This window comes from Numenius arquata, chromosome 2 (assembly GCF_964106895.1).
Source record: "Numenius arquata chromosome 2, bNumArq3.hap1.1, whole genome shotgun sequence".
In the NCBI taxonomy this organism is placed as follows: Eukaryota; Metazoa; Chordata; class Aves; order Charadriiformes; family Scolopacidae; genus Numenius; species Numenius arquata.
The window spans coordinates 68,969,946-68,990,042 of NC_133577.1; the positions used below are offsets into that span (position 1 = coordinate 68,969,946).

Below are 20,097 nucleotides of genomic sequence, written 5' to 3' on the forward strand. Positions count from 1 at the left end.
GAATTCCATCTAACAGACAAATTGTATCAGTACTCAGTTGCAGATGATGTGCTCTTGATTTCTTGGTCTTGCTGGCTCTCCCACCTTTGAACAAGTGTCACAGGCCAAACATGACATGTCAATGAGGAAATCATTTGCCTTGCTACTGCCTACACCTGCAGGACACTAGGCAGCCCAGTAGTTAGAGCACTCTCCTGGGCTGTGGCAGGCACAGATTCAACTTTCTGGTCTGCAGTTGTCCCACCACCCAAGTGAGAACATTAACCAGAGAGCTCTGGCTATGCAGAGGTGAGTCTCCCTCCACCTGTCCCCATGAGGCTGTTCATCTATACAACCAGTCCACTAGGCAGGGTCTGGAAGCAAGGTCTTCTAAAAATTATGTGATAAACCAAACCATCTGTTCTCTCTCTCTTTATAGCCCAATGTCAATATTCACACAAGCAGAATATTTTCAACATGAGACCTCCTGAGGGAGATACCCTCAAATCGGACCAGACCCTTGCGTCAGTGCACTCACCGTGGATTTCACAACCCCAGTTTCATCATCCTACTCTGCCTGTTGGAAACCAAGGGTCTGAGCCAAGTCTCTTACATCCCAAGGGAATGCTGTTTCATTAGGCTGCTCGTCCTTCTGGAGTCTGGCATGTTGTTTCTTGAAAAATCAACTCGGCAAATAAAACTTCTCATACAAGTTTTATTGAAACTGATTTATTCCCACAAAAAAATTCAATAGCACAGAATTTTCCAGTGGGAAAAAAATATTAGGCACTGCAGTAAAAAAAAAATTAAACTTTAAAGTCTGCATTTAGACATTTAAACAAAAGGAGCCTGATTTCCAAATCACTTCAATACCTACTTCATTGCCTCTTTTGCTGGCTTTTCTTTTAAAAGACGTTCTCTTCTTTCGCCGTGTTGAAGTCTTCAATGAGTTCTACACCAAAAGAAAAAAGAATACATGAAAAGCAAAACAAAATTTAGAAGACAGGCCCAGACAGAGCCCCTTTACGAAGCTCTTCCATGCATGTCCACTTGGAGAATGATAAGAGTATCTGGCACATGCTCGAGATTTAAATTACATGCGCTGCATGCTTTACACTTCCACACCACCGTTTATGGAGAAAGCCACACACGGAGACCAGACTGGTGCTTTGGAACTGGAAACTTTCCCACGCTGTGAGGGGGGAAAAAGATCAGATGCTCCCATAGACTCACATAACACCACATGTTGTACCTGCCAACCCTCCCAATAGGGGTAGGAGACGCCCGTTTCCCCTTCGGGGCTCCAGTCTCCTGCCCAATCAGGCTCGTCTCCTGGTATGGAGACCACCTGCATAAAGATGTAATAAAAAAACATGATAAATGAGATATTTTTCATGTTTTTTTTAGGAAAGAAAACAACAAGTTTTAGCTCTGGCAACCATTCTGACTCAACATAACGTAGGCCACCATGGTGTATGATGCTGGCACTGTGGAATCAGTTCCAGCCTACCAAGAAACTTGTGTAATCATCTGCTAAGGAACAAACTGAGTTGTTAATATTTAAGGATTTGGGTGAGGGGGGTGATTGTGGGGTTTTTGTTTGCTTTGTTTTTAAAGACCAATATCACTTAACTATACAGAAGAAAAAAACCACCATAAAACTGCTTGTATTTTTGCAGAACCTATTAAAATAGAACTTGCACCAAAGCTATTCTCAAGGCTGGCAATAGCCTGCTCAAAGATATTGAATCACTAAGGTGTTCTGGTGTGATAATAAATCCCCTTCTTGAACATTTTTTTTTTAATATTATTTTAATTCAGTAACTGAAGTCATACCTGCAGGAAATCCTATCCCTTTTCATATGATCGGAAGTTTGTATTATAGGAAATATTGTAACTATTTTCTCAGTATTTCAACTCTTAGTCTAGCTGTCACCAGGAAATAAAGTAACCCAAGGAATTAGAAGAAAGTTTATTGATATTTTTCTCTGGCTTCAAAAGGGGAACAAGATCCACTCAGCTCATCCAAAAGTTCATTTCTCTCTTGACCTTATTCAGAAGTGTATCAGTAATGAAAAAATCCAATGACCACAGATCACCACATCTGTAAGCAGTGATGTCTTAATCCTGCTTGCTAACCAACAATAACAAGAACAGCTACTAGATTCTGTTTAATACCTAACAACCACTTCCAGAATTCCAAGACTTCAGTACGACACACCAGATATGGAAGCTAATGTTTGCACATCTCTGAGAAGTTAAGAAAAACTAACAGCTAACTCAAATACTTAAAGACATTGTCCTTTTTCACTTAGACCAAGGGAAGCCTGCTGTAGAGCACAAGGTCTCAAGCTTCTTGTCACCTCTCAACACTCCTTGCGGACCAGGATATAGTCATGCCTTGTTGGTTACTGAAATTACTGAAGACAAGATGGCTCTGCAGAGCAATTACTGGACATTTGCCCATTTAGACTGTATTTTGAAGTACCTACTCTGATACAAAGTGATCTTGAAAGCATGATAAACCAGAAAGACTGCACTGACTACAGAAGTGCATTGGCAATATCATCTGCATGGTCCTTTCATTGCCCTACCTCAGTAGTCAGATTGACTGTAGATAACAGTCTTATATCAACATAAAGGTACAGGACATTACTTGCAAAGTTGCCTTCCATGGGGGTCTCAGCCTAGTTCCTCAGTGTTTCTCTGCTGAAGGATTCTCCCTGGAGTGATGCAAAACACAGGACAAAGATCTAGTCTGCCCACAGTCTTGCCAGCGGTCTGCTGAAAGGTCAAGGGCATTCAAGTCTTTTGCCAGTGCTTCAGTCTCTCCAGGTGTAAAATTCAAAATACTTATCCCATTGCTAAAGTGCAATGAATTCTACTGGCAAATTGTAGTCTGTAACTCAAGTTAGGTGTTATATTAGGCGAGTACTTAAATGTATCTCTGGAAGAAGAGCTGCATTTTTTATTCTACCTCCACAACGGATGGACCTAAGTCCAGTGGCTTTCTTCTAGAAAGGGCAAAGACAGTTCAGTAAAATCCTAACTAATTTTAAAAAAATAATTTAAAGAATGTTTAAATGGAGTTGTCATTACATCCCATTATAATGTATCTCTTTTCTGTGGGTGGGGTGGGAAGAGGCATACAACTACATCAGAGAAACAGTTTTAATCTAAGCTTCCATTCACAATTTAAAAATTTTCATTTCCACACACAAAAAAAACACTAAAATATGCTACATCACATGTATTTCACCATTTTTAAGCACGCCTACACATATAGTGTTAAGATAACCTAAAACTTTGCTACAATGATTGCAACTGCATGTCCATAGCAGATGAAAGGCAAAAAAGCTGCTTAAACATATGCAGGTTCTCTTTGCAAACATGCAGAAGAATAACAGCCAAGAGTAATCATTCTTTGCACACTGAACTGAGGAAATGGATGCATACTGCCTTGTCCAGATAACAAGGTGATGAGTATTTTATAAACATATAGTGTTATCCAGCAAAGTACCTGATAGCAAAGCATACCTTTAAATGAGCACCATATGTAAATCCTAACTTGCCTCTAGAGAGGAAACCTCTCCTTTGTGGATGTCAGTTTGGCCATCTTCAAAAAGAGATTTTTGATATTATTGCATGGTCACTCTAGTTCTAAGCAAGCTTAGCTAGATGAACAGAAGAACTGGAGTTCTTTCTTGTATGATGTTGGGCCACAGACTATCCCAAGCAAATCCAATGAACCCCTCCAACGTTTTCCTTTACAACATTTGAGCCTTCATTTTCAAAGGCTTTTAGCATTATGGGCTTCAAATGACTTAAATAATGAACAACCTCTGGGAAGGTCAATCTTGAGCATCTTCTGATTGTTCACAGACCACCATCAGACAAGCCAGCTGCACTCAGAAATTGAGGAACTAGTGACAATCCCAGAAATATAAATATTCACTAGCACTTTTTCCAGGTCCTCAAAGGAGGAGAAGAAAACACCATGTTTACTCACCTTAAACAGGAAAGATTTGAAATTTTACAGTTACTGCCTTTGCTTTCCCAAACAGAAGACAGACTGAATCAGTAACTGCTTTAGTCAGATCCTCCTTATTATCTACTTTTCTCCCACAGCATAAGCATTCCTAAAGCTAACACCACTTGGGCTACCAAACCTCACTTATAACAAAACACCACCGGTCAACAGGGGTGACCTCCTTTCACAAACTAGGCGATGACATTGATTTGAACCTGAGGAAATCAGAGCTGATGCCAAGGTGCTGCTAACACAGTACAGAAACACTGGAAATCAGTAAAGAAGTTACAGAAGTGGCTCGCTCACATTATGAATAACATGAAATAGGTATTGGGAGTTTTCCATTCATGTAAATAGGTTGTTACATACAGGGCTACCACCAATCCCAAAGCTGTTTGAACCATTCTGAATATTCTTCATCTTGCAATCAATTGCTTGCAAGAAGCAAAAGCTCCCCATTTAGAATGTAGGTTCTAAGCAGAGATTTGTCTGTAACCAATTACACAATGATGCTTCACTACCACAATGGTAGTCAGAGGAGGAGTGTGGTCTTTATTCAAGCCCAATATTTGAGAGGTGGTGACCCACGTTGTACAAAATAAGCATGGAAAACTATTTTTGTAGCAATAAAATTAAAGACCAGGGCAAGATTTTGCTACAAAAAGCCATCTTATTTGCTTAAAAGAAACAACCAACAAACAGGATGAAGACACCACTAAAATCAATTTCATATGAATAGGGAATTCAGTTGCCTATGACCAGTGTAAGTAGTTAATTAGAGCTGAGGAAATATTTTATAACAAAAAGGCTTCTAGCCAAATTTATTCTGATTGTGGAACATGTGAAAAACAGATTGCTGGTTTCACATTTATTTACTATCTGAATTTACGAAGATTTGTGAATATTGTGTTTGTATTCTATGGATTGAATGCAGTGAATATTTCATAGTGTTTACCAAACATGCATATAGGGTCAAAAGAGTCACAATACACAGAAGTAGAGCTGGCCAAAAACAGCAGGAGAGGAGAAAATATTTCCTAAAAAATAATAAATAAGAAAACAAGACCTCTGCCAAAAATCTGAAAGCACATCTGAAAGATGCATCAGTGTTTTCTACAGCAATAAGGATGCATTCCCCAGAACTAATACTGCAATGGGTGCTGTTAAGAAGTTTCATGGAAATATGCCCATTGTCTGTGCTAAATATCATTTTGATCTATTTAATGCTTCAATTACTCAAGGTTTATTCATGCTTCTGACCATGAATTTCAAGGACTCAAGATGTGATGGAGAGGGAATATTGAAGTACTTCCTCTCCACTCATGACTCAGGCTCGCAAAGCTAACATATTTTCTTTTAACACTAAACCTTCATTTAAATGCATTTCCCCCATTAATTAACTAGATCAGATTTTGTTTTTTTCATTTGAACTTTTCTGAAAAAATAATGGACAAGAAAGAAAATTCTCTAAAAATATTATAAGGAAGGTACCTTGCTTTGGCCAAATACGAAATCAAAAGAAAGTTAAGTGTGTCGATTATTTTTTTTTAAACTAAAAATCAAATCAAATAAAAAGATGTAAGAAAGGCTTATTTTAGTAAGGTCACACTTGGATATATCTATCAAGTACCAGACAGGTGCTGAAAATTAGCCAAGGAGATTAAGTTCCTGCCAAGGATTCAAATAGATTCTTCAAGAGAGGAAAAAATATTTCTCTAAGGAAGGCTGGAGTAAAAATAACAGAGAAAGAAGAGTGTGGGGAAAAAAAATACAAGTGCCAAGGATACCTTTTTTCTCAGAGTGGAGGTGGCTAGGAATCTTGCCCACTTTCTCTGGACTTAAAGAAGAAATAGCAGTCTCTTCAGTTGACTTTTTGATTACTCTACACATATATTTCCCCTTCCCCTGTCTTCAATAGACAGCTTGTTAGAAATGCTACTCATGCACAAATCTGACATTCATATCCCTAGACTGGAATTAAAAACTGAGCAGTGTCACAACTGCTCCAGGATCATGGCACTAATTTTTCTTAGTGCCTTGCCTACAGCCTGAACTTCTCAGTTTCTTGATGACTACCACGACACAGAGCCAGAAAGCTCTTCACTTCCCAAGTATAGACACACTAATGTTAAGAACTACACGTCACTACTCTATAAAAACAGCATTCTTGTGAGTGGAGGAAAATTACAAGAAAACATGAATGGGAAGTTACAATATCCCAGACACTATTCATTTCAGAAAAAAAAACAAAACAAAACAAACCACACCACCTTGTTTCAGTGTTTCTGAAATAAAACTTTTTGCCAGCATTTCTGGCTCCCTGATATATTCAGTGTTTGTTTGCTCATTTCAATTCAATCTTGAGTGAAAATAGACTTTCAAATTAAAAAAAAAAAAAAAAATACTTCTTGCATGATGAGAATCCCCTTTTAATTTTTGGCCAGCTCTTTTGGATGTTTTTTCTCCCTATTGTGTTCACCAGTGAATTATGCTCTCTGAGACATATCACATGCATTACAAAAGCTTTGAAGCCCAATGCTTGTTACCTTCAACTAAATAAGCACATGGGCTTGCTGCTCACCTTCAGCAAACACTGATGTAAATAAGACATGATTTTTTAAACGCCCATTGATGGCAAATTCAGAGGGATGCCAGTCCAGACACAGTCAATTCTTTCTGCCGTTCAAGTGAATGTTTGTGAATGGTTTTTCCCAGTATTTGCTCAGCTCTATTTAATGAAACATGCTTGACTGTCTACAATGCAGGGGATTTCTTGCAGTATGCTTGCTGAACTCACAGTGACAGGAACAAATCTGAGCTGGATTTGCTCAGAACAGAAGTCATGTTTGTTGCTAATCATCCCAAACAGGGAAACTTACTGAAGGGCTGGATGGAGGGGCAGGAGGATACAGGTTCATAATCACCATGGATGTATGCTGGGTTTCAGGGATAGAGACAGGGTTGAACAAGCATGCCTTAGTGAAGGAGTACTGAGCAGCGAAGCCAGGCTGGCCCTGTGCAGCCATACAGCTTCAGAAACAGACCTCAGCATGCAGTTACCTGAGGTTTCTTCACCTTAATGATCCAGGTGGGAGGCACAATGACAGCAGCATGAGCCCCCAGGGAACACGGCTCCTCAATGTGATGTAACATGAAACAGGTGACTTTATTATGAAACTGAAAGAGAGGAAAAGAGTAGAGTCAATAAGGAGGCAAAGAAAGACAAAGGAGAAGGGGAAGCTCAGAGAGGTAGGAAAGGGTAACAGTACAAATACTACAGCAATGTTTCCAACTCCACTGTCTTCAAGTCCTAGAAACCATGGAGTTTAGGATCATATAACTAAAGATCCCTTTCCCTAGCCATGCCTTCTTACAAAAGAAACAAAAACCACAAACACCAACACCCACCCCCTCCAAAAAAAAAACCCAACCAAAAACAAAAACAAAAAACCCACTAGTGACTCCTATCTAAATAAAGCTCACAGACTGAAGACCACAACCTAGTTGATGCAGCTGTATGTATTGAGAGCCCTTTGGCTCCCTGAGCTAGCAGCAGCAGGGCATTGATGGGAGGTAGCCAGTGCCTACATCGTGCAGCAAGACTCTTCTCCTAGAGGACTCATGTCAGCCAGGGGAAGTTAATGGTGGCTTTCAACAAAAGAAACAGAAATGGCAAAACTGGGGGTGATTCACAGAGAGGGAACCCTGAGAGCCAGGAAAAACAAAATTGTTTGCAGTGTGGCCACTCGGCAAGTCTTCCTGAGTATTGTTCACTTACCGCCAGCTTGCACCAGGAACAACTGATAGCCACAATCTCTTTACTATGGAAGGAGAATTTCTGCTGAAAGCCCTAGAATAAGCAGGAAAAAAATTATTAAATCCCTCCTTACTACAAGAAAGTTTACACCTTGAACTCTTGCCAGGTGACTGTGCCAGGCTAAATCAGTTCATTGAAGTCATATACATTGGCCCAGCCTCAAAGCTCTTAGACACTAAACAGATTTTGGGAGGATAAAACAATGACAGGATTCATAGAGAAGGTTCTTCAACTGGGGTGTTTTCACACATACTTTTAAAAACACTTCTCCAAAATTTTATGCTTTTTCTTAGATTTTGTAGTTAAAGACAAAGGAAGAGAAAACAGAGAAGAAATGCCTATTTTAATGGATTTCTACAGACCTGACAAATTCAGAACACAACATTCTCTCATTGCAGTTGTTTGCTCTAAATATAAACAAGAATTTGAATTTTTTTTTTTTTTTTTTTTAATAGAGAGTGGAATCAACCAAAATGTCTGTGTGGAAGTGTTCTGATTGGAAAATTAAGTTCATTGTTGTATTGAGTTGACTGAGGTCAAGATCTTTTTAGCAAGTTCCAAAACACCAAGATCATATGATTCAGACGAAACAGATAAAAGCTCATATTTTCTGGTAATAGTAGGCTTTTTTCTCTTTAAAACTATAAAGAAATATTTTCTTTTATTCTCCCACAGAAGAGTTTCATTTTGTAGAATAAAATTTCAGTAGACATATCACTTTGGTCTAAATTCTAAGGCTGGAAACGAACATTGGAACATATTTATCCTTCTTGCATACAACATAGGCAACAAGTGATAAGTTATAGCCTAAAAATTTGTTAAAGCCTATTTTAGCCAGAGAAAGAATTTATGTGGGTTAATGGCTACAGAGATGGAAATTCCAGAACTTCATTGAACAGTTTGTCACAGTCACCTTCACTGGTTAGATTTCAGATTTGCAGCTGTCTGGATCCTTTATTCATTGGCTATCAAGCCTCTCTCTACTACATTAACTAGCCCATCACTACCCAGAATTTTCTAATTCAGTCTCTCTACCAATTCATGAATTTGTGAGCCAGTTTTCTTTTTGACAAGCTGAGCTTTACAAAAATTTCCTACATGCTGGGCAATGTCCAAGATCCAGCGCAAAGAGTTAGTAACATCTAACAGGTCATCACCTCACTGCTTCTATAATTAAGGTCCTTCTTATCCTAGCTGCTGTGGAAAGAACAGAGAGATGGACACCTGCTGCAGGGAAAATGAGCCTTTTGGTGTCCAGTGCAATGATGCTGTCAAGCACACCAAGGAGATTTAAATGGACAACCAAAACCCCATGCAGAGATGCACTGGGCTTGTGAGGGACTGAGCTACAATCTGTCCATACATGGTAGTTGAGGACAACCCTATCAATACTCCGAAGAGGTGGGAGCTCTCCCTGTCTGCCTGCCATGTAGAAGTGCACATTGCAGCTTCTTCAGGTGTACCCAGCACGTATGCAAACCAGCTTGCCAGACGGACCACACCACCAGCTAAGGCCTACTCCTAAAGAGGCTTGTGTCACCTCTTTCTAGGTTTTTTGGGTTTTTGTTGTTGTTGTTGTTTTATATATCTTTCCCCTAATGCCTCAGGTTTTACATTCGGAGAAATTAAAAAAGAGCAGATTCTTCATAATGATGGTGATTTGGCATATTCAGGTTTAGTGATGGAGCATAATCAAATGGCTTCACAAAGACCAGCTGGCCAGCTGTTTCTGGCTGGGCAGGTCTACTCTGGCATTTGGTGTGTGCACAAGAACAGAGTGACAGTATGTATGTTACGAGTGCTGGAACAGAGGGCTGACACTGGACAAAATGCTCTATTCTCATTCACTTACACTAGCGCTCCTTAATGTTTCTCACAAATCTCATTGTTTCTTGTCCTAAAGCATATTTAAAAAAAAAAATAATTATTTCAGCCCCTGATGGGCGTGAAATGTTTTGGTTTGTTCTGCTTTGTAACAAACAGGGGAGAAAAACCTCCACTAATAAAACCTAAAATTCAGTACTTTAATTCCACAGCCCATCAGTGGTGTACTTTAAACATACGGACTGAGCAGCTTGTCTGGTTCTAGATGGACCATTTTTCATTTATTCAGTAAGCCATTTGGCTTTTAGGGAGTCATTAGAGAAAATGATACAGCAATAAAAACATATTAATGATAAGTAGCAATAAACCATCACTTTTCTTCCTCAAATTGCTTTACAAATAGGAACTAATTCTTCCTAAAGATGCCTGTTTGAAGTAAGATAGCAATTATTTGAAAGCTAGTTTTACAAATAAAGAAACTGATAAAATAAAGCAATGGACTGCAGGCCCCAGTGAGATTTGATGGAAACTATGGCACTGAAACACTGGGGCCCTCCATGTTCCATCAGAAATCATCTCTTCTGTCTTTTCTCAGTGAGAAGGAAAACTAAAATTCAGCTATCTTGTTCCTGGGTCATGCAAGGTCTTCTGCACAAGTTTTGGGATAGAAAATTAATCTCACCTTTGTGAGAATATCAGCCTAACAGTACCTGATTAGCCCTGATTCACTGGCACCCAATTCCCGTACCACACATGAAATCCCATGCTGTGAGCTGCTCCTGTGAAAATAAACAGCTGTACGCACCAGAGGAAATATATTTGGAGGAATAGAGCACCTGGATTCCTAGCCTGTGTTGATGATTACAATCTGTCTAAATAATCTGGATCAAAGTCCACATCAATATAGACATCCATTCACACAAACAGAGCACGTAGGGATTACTAGCTCCAATATGTTTTGGTTATATTCTCAAATGTATTTATCATTAAAGAGTATTTTCATATCAGTGTTAGGGCTACTAATAAACTTTTTTTGCATGTATTTTCTTATGATATTTATTCCCTTTTTAATGCTTCCAGAGATAATCTCCTAGACATGCAATGTTACTATAGGAGAGCCGGCTATTATTACAGCTCAAATACAGACAGCAACAGAAGCACTTGGATGGTGATCTCTGCTAAAACAACAAAGAATCAGAATTGCCCTCCAACTGCTAGAAATTTCAAACCTACCCTTATATGCAGGGAGAACATACAGCTCTGCATCAGTCCACAGGCCTTTAAAGGGACCAGTAACAGAAAGAGTGACACTGTAGCTGCACACTGTGTGTAGAGCGGACAACACTGCTTTCAACACCACAGAAAGTAAAAAGTGTCTGTTTAGCATGATGGTCCAAGATGCTTTCTCAGCCTTAGAAAATCCCTAAGCCACTGGCAACTAAAAGTATATGAAGAAAGGACCACTTTGCATTCATTCTTAAGGTTCTATTACTGCACACAGTCGTGAACCGGATGCTGGGCCACATGATCTTACGTTGTATTACATACAGAAGAAAAAAAAATAAAAATCTGTTTTTGCTGACGATCCCACGTAACAAACAGCTAATAACAGCTAAAAGCTACAAAACTATTTTTTTTCCCTGCCTGCAAGAGAAAGAGATGAGTTCTTAAACATCATGAATGGTGTAGAAGATGTGGGTTGAGAGCATTTATTTACCACCTCTTCCAACACAAGAGTTACAGAGCATTAGAAAAAACTAGTAAGTGACAGGTTCAAAATAACCCAAATGTAATTCTTTTCACAGCATGTACTTAAGTTTGGGAATTCCTTGCTAAAGGATGTTGCAAATGCTACAGCTTGACAGAAACACAAGGAGAGACTAGACAAGATCACAAGAGAGAAAGTTATCATAGGTTGTTAAAAATAAAGGCACCATTGCTGGAAATTCTTAGAGGCCAGGAGACTGTTTTGGGGATGCATCACTAAACACCTGTCCCATCTTATACTTTTCCATAATAAGCCACTGTTGAATACTGGGCTTGATGATACTTTGTCTTAAGAGATATGGCCATCCTTCTATTACAGTCTCCAGTTCCAGAAAAAGGGGAATCGTCACAGCAAGTAGACAGAAATAGGTTGTTTGGTTCCACTGCACTCAGTAAGCTTTTGAACAAGACTTTCCAGGCCCCCTTCCCTGGCACCAATTTCTGCAAATAGTACTTTTGCAGTACAGCAGTGAAATCACCCCTGGGAAGGAGAAGAAAACTGAAGCCTAGATGAAACCGTGCAAGCTGTATCCACGCTAGCAAGTGACATGTAATAGTGGGAGCACAGGCTCTGTTGGTACTGAGGACACCATGCACAGGGATTTGCAGAGAATTTTACTTTGAACTAGCTGTATTCTGGCACTGGGGAAAGAGTGCCCATTAGTAGCTGCAGCGTGTTAGAACAGCACCTTTCGTGTAAATTTAATCTACAAGGAGTTCTGTCCATTTGCTGCAAGACTGTTCCACATGTGAACAATCAGGAAAATTCCGTCCAAAGCTTACTTCTGATCTAAGTTGAAACACTGACGTCGGCATCTCTGTTATCCAGCTCTCAGGAAGTGTCAGTCATAGCACAGAAGTCACACAAAATATAAAGCCACGCTAAGGATACTGGGGAGCATTCATCCCTTTCCACCGGCTTATGACATGAGGCATGAGATTGGTATATCCTAAATGCTCATTTCTACTTTCTTTACTCAAACTATTATTAATCATCTTTAAAATACTTAACCATCCAATTCCAGCCATGGGATAGGACTAGTATTACACAGCAATGAGAACTACCAGAATCATTATGTATGCCATGAATAATACTTTCTTTTATTGCTTTAGATTTACTGCCATTCCATTTCAATGATAGTTCCCTTTTTCTTGCATGACAAGACAAAATAAAAGATGGTTCTCATTCAGAGATACAAGAAATGTAACGGCGGAGCATAATACAGACAAGTATTTTGCTGTAACTGGAGACTGCTTGGCCAATAAATATAATTTTTTTCTTGTTATTATTTTCCCTAAACCTTTATGTTTCTAGACAAAGAGTAACTCTACTATAATACACCCATGTTAGTCTTAACTGAATATTTCTTATTTAAGGGGAAAACTTATCTCCTCTGAAATTCTCCATAACAGTCAGCGCTGACAGGAATTTTAGGATGGACTGGTCACGTTGCCCATGTGAATGTACCCATCACAGGTTTTTATTAGATAGGCAGTAAGTACTCCCATTGTAAAATAATTCTTAATGCCTCTAAAGGAGACCCAGGCAAAAATGCCAGAGGAGGAAGGCAGTATCAGTGTAAAGTCATACCATAAGAATGCCGCACACAAAGTGCCTTGTTGCATTGTTTGCATGCTGCTTGCTATAAAAGGGCATCATATTTTTATTGCATGCCTTGTTGTAGCTGGTGATCTACATCAGTATCCACATACCAATCTAATTTTCCTCTGGCTTAAGTGCTGTGCCGTGGAGACAAGATACACTTTCTTACTAGTTGATGTTTAGAGGGAGGCAAAAGTATTATGTAATGCTAGAAGAAGGAAAGCAAGTCCCTGTGTTAATTTAATTTTTAAATATCTCTCAACAGATTTCAGGGGTTCATAATATTTCAGAAGGTATTCAGTAGCTAAGGTACTTCTTACCCCCTTTTATAGCTTTTTAGAAATAAGCTTTTATAAGCTATCCATCAGAGGAAACGTGAAACAGTCTCACAAATCTTACAGTCTGCCAGGGCAGAAAGAAAGCAACAGCCTTTCTTTTTCCAGAAGCCTGAAAAAATAGGCCATCACGATTTTGGCACAGAGGAAAGCACTACAAGAAGGCCATATTGGCACAGGGTTAGCTTTACCAAGAAATAAGCTCAAGGAGCTGCAGCCTTCCACCTCCTCATTTTCAGTGCAGCGCAATGTCCCAACACACATGATGTGCTTATTCCTACAGAAGCAGGTGCCTTTTCTCTTCCTACATGGGAATCAGGGCTGCTACCACTCAAGGTATCAGGCTTGTCATCAACCCCTAAGAGAGGCCAAGTGTTTAGGACAGAAAAATGTCAGTGACTAGAAGGACCTACTGGCTACCCTGAATTCATAAGTGCCCAGTGTTGTGCTTGCGCTGCACTGGAAATCTTACCTTTCCACACTGCTTACATTTCCCCTCCTGCCTCCGCCTGTGCACCCAGTGGTGTCGGACAAAGTTCTGCAAAAGGACAAAAAGATATGTTATAGGAAGCAATAGCAGCTTACGCTTCATGGTACCATCCATGAGAAATTGGTTTAGAGACACCAAAGGAAAGGTCCCTTCAGCCAATGCAATCTTTTCTGGAGCAAAATACAGCAGTCCCCGCAGGAAACCCCAGACACAACCAAAACTGGAGGAGGAATAAGGACGAGAAGGTGTTCTTTATTCATGTTGAAAATTGGACAAAACTACTCTCTTGGTACTCTTCTATAAGAAGAAGGAAGTTCATGACATGTGGAGATAATCATCACCTAAATATACACTGCTGTGTTCAGCCACAATGCAGGGTCCCACTCTATTCTGCTTGGCAATACAGCCTTATCATGCAAAAAAAAAAAAAAAAAATCAATGTAGGAGAAGGGAAGGAGGGGAGGAAAGAGCAGTCGTTGAAGCAGCCTTTTCTCCTTGTTTGGACTACTCGTATCCTGGATGGTGGCAAGAGATAGGCAAGACATGGAGAGGTGAGCAGCACTTCTACCCCTCTTTATGTGCAGGCAAGGGGGTTAGAAGGCATCCACCTGTGCCATGTTGTTATGCCAGCCAACATTGAACAGTTGAGGTGGTAGGGAATTGAGCTACCTCTGCTAAGAGCAAGCTGACCACCAAATCAACTACAAAAATTAGGTTTTTTAATATAATAATTTTTTAATTATTAAAAAACAAACAAAATGCCTAACATGTAAATAATAATAAAGTTTCAACAACTATTTTTGGCCTTTTTTTTTTTTTAAACATTGCCTTCTAACTATGCAAGACAGATAATGAGAATAATAATTGTCCAGCACCTTCAAAGGATCTGAACTCATACAGCAGCTGGTGACAAAATCGTAAGGATTTTTGATTTTTTATTTGTATTTTAATTTATTTTTTTTACTAACAAAAATCTTAGGATACTAGAGATACTTCTAGGAAAAAAAAATAAGGTAGAGGCAAGTGGAAAGAGAGGGAAGCACAGAGAACAAGAAATACTAGTTCAAAGGACAGGAAGAAAAAAAGAAAATGCTACCACCCCCAAACCTCCCCCACACCCCAAAAAAAAAAAAGACAGAATAGCTAAATGGATGGTAAAAGAGACAACATGAAGATGAAGTGCTTTCTGTCAGTGTAAGTAATGGAGTGCTTCAGCTAAAATTTATTTTAAATTTATTCTGGGGAGGAGAACATGTCCCACAGGGAACCAATACTCTAAGACTCCTCTGAAACTGAAAGCACTGCTGCAGCTCCATACCAGGTGAATGATCACACAAATAAAATGAAAAGCAATCGGCATTTGTCCATCACTTACTTCTCTTGGAGATCTGGAGCCTCCTTCTCGGAAAGTTGGTTTGCAGCGAAAATTAATCTAGCATTAAAATAAAGCTGTTAGAACTGAAAGTGAGCTGAGACAGAATTTATTCCAATATGTTGATCTAGGCCAGATTTCCAAAATATTTATTATCTATTAAAATATTAGCTTTGCTAGGTGATCAAAGTAACTTACCTGGATGCCAGAAAATCTCTTTTCATATGCCATCATATTCTTCTTGCTAGATCTCTACACAGCCCTCATCTTCACTAATGCTACTGCCGCCTGTTCAGTTCAACTATTTAAACTGGCTTCCCCTTGTCTAGAAGGAAACTGCTTCATCTGTTTTTTTTCTGAAGATCATTTGCAACCAAAGTGGACTTAAGCTAAGGTCTCAAAAGCTAATAGAAGCTGGAAATCTAACTCCATAAGACCTTTTTGCACATCCCAGCTTTAATAGTGTATAAACAAAGTTTGTGGAGAAATCTTCCTTCTCATGAAGAGCTGTGCAAATTAACCTAAATTTCTACCTTTTGCTTAGATCAGGCTGCTTTTATCCAACTCCCCAACCACAAACCATTTGGGGAGCATTGCATTGCCTCACGCAGCAGTGTTACCTCCTTCAGATGGGAGACAAAAGACAGAAGACAACAGGAGCTTCCATGAACAGAAGACATTTTTAGGGAGGTGAAGAGAAAAAGCATGTAATAAACATGGGACTCCTAAGAGAAAAACCTGAAATCTTTTGAGAAAAGAAAATTAATAGAAATAAAAGCAGGGAGAATGTAGAGAAAAAAATATACTGAAGAAAAGAGAGGCATGGAACAAGGCCAAAGGATATGTGGGGTAAGGATGCAGTAAATGAAATGGATTCAAGCTTAAGTTGACTAGCCTTCAAAGAATAAAATGCTTAAGGATACTGCACAGCTACGTTTTTATCACAAAGGCAGAAGGATCAAGTTTCCCCAAATTTAAATACAATGCTTCCCATATAAATAAGTTCTTCCCTCATTTAATTATAGGCCTTCAAAATAATAGTTCAAGGGATGGAGAGAAAGGAGGGAGGGGAGGGAAGAGAAAAAGTAAACAAAATAGTTATTACTTAAGAAGAAATAAAATCCATAACAGTATCAGTCTTCCTCCATTGCTCTTCAGCTGGAATTGCAATTCTTTGTTTCAATGCTGAGTTGTGACAGGCTGGAAAGATCTCCAGCTTATATTTATTTTACTTACAATTTAAACCAAGCAGAAGACTTATGTACCAGTTGTAAACTCCATAGGGTTTAAGAGGTATGCAGACTTTATAACAACCCTCTGCCAAGAGGAGAATTTCATGGTCTCCAGAATCGCATAAACAAGCTCAACAGAATGGGTTTTATCTAAGTGCTCATTTGCTCTGGCTGGCAATGCCACCAGCTTGCCGGGCTGTGGAGAGTCAGCACTGCTGCTGATGAAGGAAGTCATGAAAAATTCACTGGTAACATTTTGTGCTGAAAGCATGTGCTAATGCTAATTTCACTGTGGGTAAAAGCATCGGGGGTGGAAATGGTACCTCTCCAACTTGGTATTATGGCAATCACTGTGACATTTGTCAACACAAGTCCAAATACTTGGAAAGGAAAAACTCTTTCCAAAGGGTTGCTGCTATAAATTTGTTATGCATCAACTTCTTTTATGGAGAACAACATTGCAAAACATATAGGAGTGATAACGAAGCTCTAATGAAATCAATGGGGAAATTCCCACTCATATTTCTTTACACATATTCCACAAAAAAAAAAAACCCACAGTGGGGGAAAATTTCTTCAACACATTAACAGTTAGGCATAATGAAGAAGAATCACTGATGGGAAGATAACTCAGTGATAGATATTCTCTAGGCACTTGGGGGTAAGGACGGCTCCTTGAAGGAGCTGAGAAGCAGGAGAGAGGCTCTCAGAAATAATGGTACTATAAAGGAAAGGTTTGATGTTTTCCATTTTAAAAAGAAAAACTTAATATCTGAGGTTTTGAGGACAAAACAGTATAGTCTAGTAAATGGAGTGAAAAATGTTCATAGTAGCATCTTATGCTGCATTGCCCATAATAAATATAGCTGTCAGAAGATGAATTATGCTGGATTTAGTTGAGGAATTTTGAAAGGCCAATTTTGTGCATGAAAGGATACCGCATTTTCTAGCTCCAATTTTCAATCTAGAAGTAGAGGGAAATTATTTTTTTTAATCATAAAAATTGTGAAAGCATTCTGTAGATTTTTTGGTGGTTGCTTTTTTTTTTAATGGTTCACAGGGTTTGAAGAAATCTATTTTAAAAAATAAGCTGGAATTTTAAGTCAACTTTTAAAAAAAATATGTTTTCAAAACTGCTATGAAAACCTACTTTGGCATATGGTGTTTTCCAGACTGCAAGAGAATTAAATGAGTGTTGTTCGCATCAGGCTCCAGAAGATGGCAATGTCTTACCTTCTCTAACTGCTCCATGCATGCATTGTGGACCACAATTTTGCAGGCAGCACACTTCCTCCGCAGAGCAGATTTCTGCAAGAGTAAAGGGAGATGCATGTGCATGGAGGTGCACTGTTCTCAGGAGGAAAAAAGTTAGCTGTGAAACAGGAGATGTTTCTCTCTTTATGGAACATATGTTTTTTCACCTCTCTTGGTGCTCTCAACTGTTCTGCACATTGAAAAATGGCCTGAAGCTCTTCCAGTTAAGAATTGGACTTTGTGAAAGACAGAGCCGCAGTACTTCAGCTTGTGAACTGCAAGTACAAGGTTGCCTTTAGGTAGCAGATAAGGCTAACAGTGCAGATCATCGCTCTAAAAGGCAGCAGCCTACCAAGATGATGAGCAGCACCAGCGTAGAAAGGAGGAAAATTCATACGTGCAAACCAGAGAACTCATACCAGTTCAGAAGAGTGTGTCATTTCATGCTTGTCATATGATATTTAATGTGATGGGCCTGACCACTGACTTGAAGAAAAATACTTGGCTTATTTAGCAGATAACGATAACCTCCTCACAGAATGTTTTTAAATGCTTATGAAATGTTACAGCAGGGATAAAATTCTCAGCCTAATTATGCTGGTTAGTTTTATTAATTTCAGTAGGGCTTTTAAAATAATTTCCATTGAATCCCCTGGGCTAAAGCATATCAAAGGCAAGAGAATGCATCCAGGAGACAGAAAATATATTTACTTTTTTTTTTTCTTGCATATACTCATTTTAATAAACCAGATGGAATTAATTTCCATAGAAGTTTAACTTACAGACCTGTGCTTGAGGGACATAAAGTTTATAGATACAGGGTAAGTTGAGACTGATTTGTCTCAGATTTTTATATTCAATTTATTCATGTTCATTTAAATGTCTAATAAATTATTTCCTTAGAATTTTCAATGTGTTGTAAATAAACTCAAGAAGAAACAGGGAACATAGCTTGGGCTCACATTGTAGAATAATTGTCGTTTTGCAGTCTCATAATTATGAGTCTCAATTATCTAGATACATGTGAACACACAGAGTTGGAGTGTATGTGGAGTGTTGTTCTAATGTTTCACCTGAAGAATCATGACACTGTATAACAGACTAAGCTTTCATGTGCTTTGTGACTTGTTAACTTTAAATATGTTTTTAGTCTGTTTGCCAAGAAGAGTGAGACAATATAAAGGAATTGATTCCTAAGATGAAAAACCGCAAAAAGCAAGCAAAGCTAATGCCTTACAATAAGCTCCCTTCTTTAAATATCTTGCTTTTTGATTTTTTTGATGATTTTTGATAAGTTTTTTCATTATTTTTTAATTCTGCTGGCATTGCATGTAGCTACAGCCATTTATAGTGAGATGCTAGTAAAAATTTAGACACTTCCATTACTTTTAACTTATTTGATTTATCATGAAATGTCACCTCCATATTCCAGAGATTATGAGTTAGTGTTCTGCATAGGGGCACGCTTTAATGCAAAGTCTGTGCAGTTACAGCTTAATTATTTTTCATCATTTCTCCATTGAAAACATTTGATCTTAAATAGTTTACATTTAAAAGAGCTAAGGCAAAGGAGGGTCAGAACAGGCATAGAAAAATGCAGCATCATCAACAAATTCAAACTGGAAAAGCATTAGCCTTTTGACAGATCAGGTTAATCTAACCACAACTAAAGGTAACGGGATTTTCATTTCCATCTCTAATTCTTAAGCTAATGAAAGCCCCACGCAGCATAACATGTTATAAACACAGATATCATTTTCCCCAAAGGGAACCAATATACTAGCACCTAAAAGAGAAAAGAATCTCAGTCAGGGCAAGCAAAGGTCAAGCAATTAAGAATTGAGCAACTTTAAATTCTGCTGCTTCCTAAATATGACTCAAAATCTCCAGGCCTATTGGCTGGACAATCTTGTCACCACATAAGATGTCTTCCAGAGTTCCCAGATAGAAGTGTAAGTCAGTGGGTCTAATTCACCAGCCACTGCAAACAGTCCTTCCAGCTCCTAGAGAGGTACACCTCTAAAGCTATGACACAACCTTACAAATCATATGCAACATATTATTGCATTTCTATGCTACTTTCAATCAGCTAAATTATGAGTATTTACTCAGTTTTTTGAAAGGCAAACTTCTATTTAGAATGCATGAACAGTTACATTTGGTCAGACCAAAGGTCTACTCAGACAAAAAACCCCAAAATTCTGTCTCCAGCTTTTGCTGAAACCAAGGTCCTGATATCAGCACTCAGGACCAATAGAAGTGCACGGCAAACACACAATGACAATTCTCTTATTACCCCATAATCACCAGTCTGTTACTGTTGGGACTTTGCTTCAGTACTCTTTGTAAGCAGGCATAGGCTTCCCAAGCTTGGCGTTAATCTTATATGCCATA

At 38.8% G+C, this 20,097-nt stretch overlaps 1 protein-coding gene across 2 annotated transcripts in view; it reads right to left on the bottom strand.

The window, feature by feature from the left end:
* DGKI (diacylglycerol kinase iota) overlaps positions 1–20,097 on the bottom strand; it is a 218,631-nt gene that overhangs the window by 106,435 nt on the left and 92,099 nt on the right. For both annotated transcript variants that reach the window (XM_074144629.1, XM_074144628.1), the window contains exons 4-9: positions 17,683–17,757; positions 15,221–15,277; positions 13,828–13,893; positions 7,788–7,859; positions 7,070–7,186; positions 845–931 (exon numbers count right to left, since the gene is read on the bottom strand). In XM_074144629.1, coding sequence (XP_074000730.1) covers positions 845–931; positions 7,070–7,186; positions 7,788–7,859; positions 13,828–13,893; positions 15,221–15,277; positions 17,683–17,700 — 417 coding nt within the window. In that variant the 5' untranslated portion in view covers positions 17,701–17,757. The remainder of the gene's footprint in view (positions 1–844; positions 932–7,069; positions 7,187–7,787; positions 7,860–13,827; positions 13,894–15,220; positions 15,278–17,682; positions 17,758–20,097) is intronic.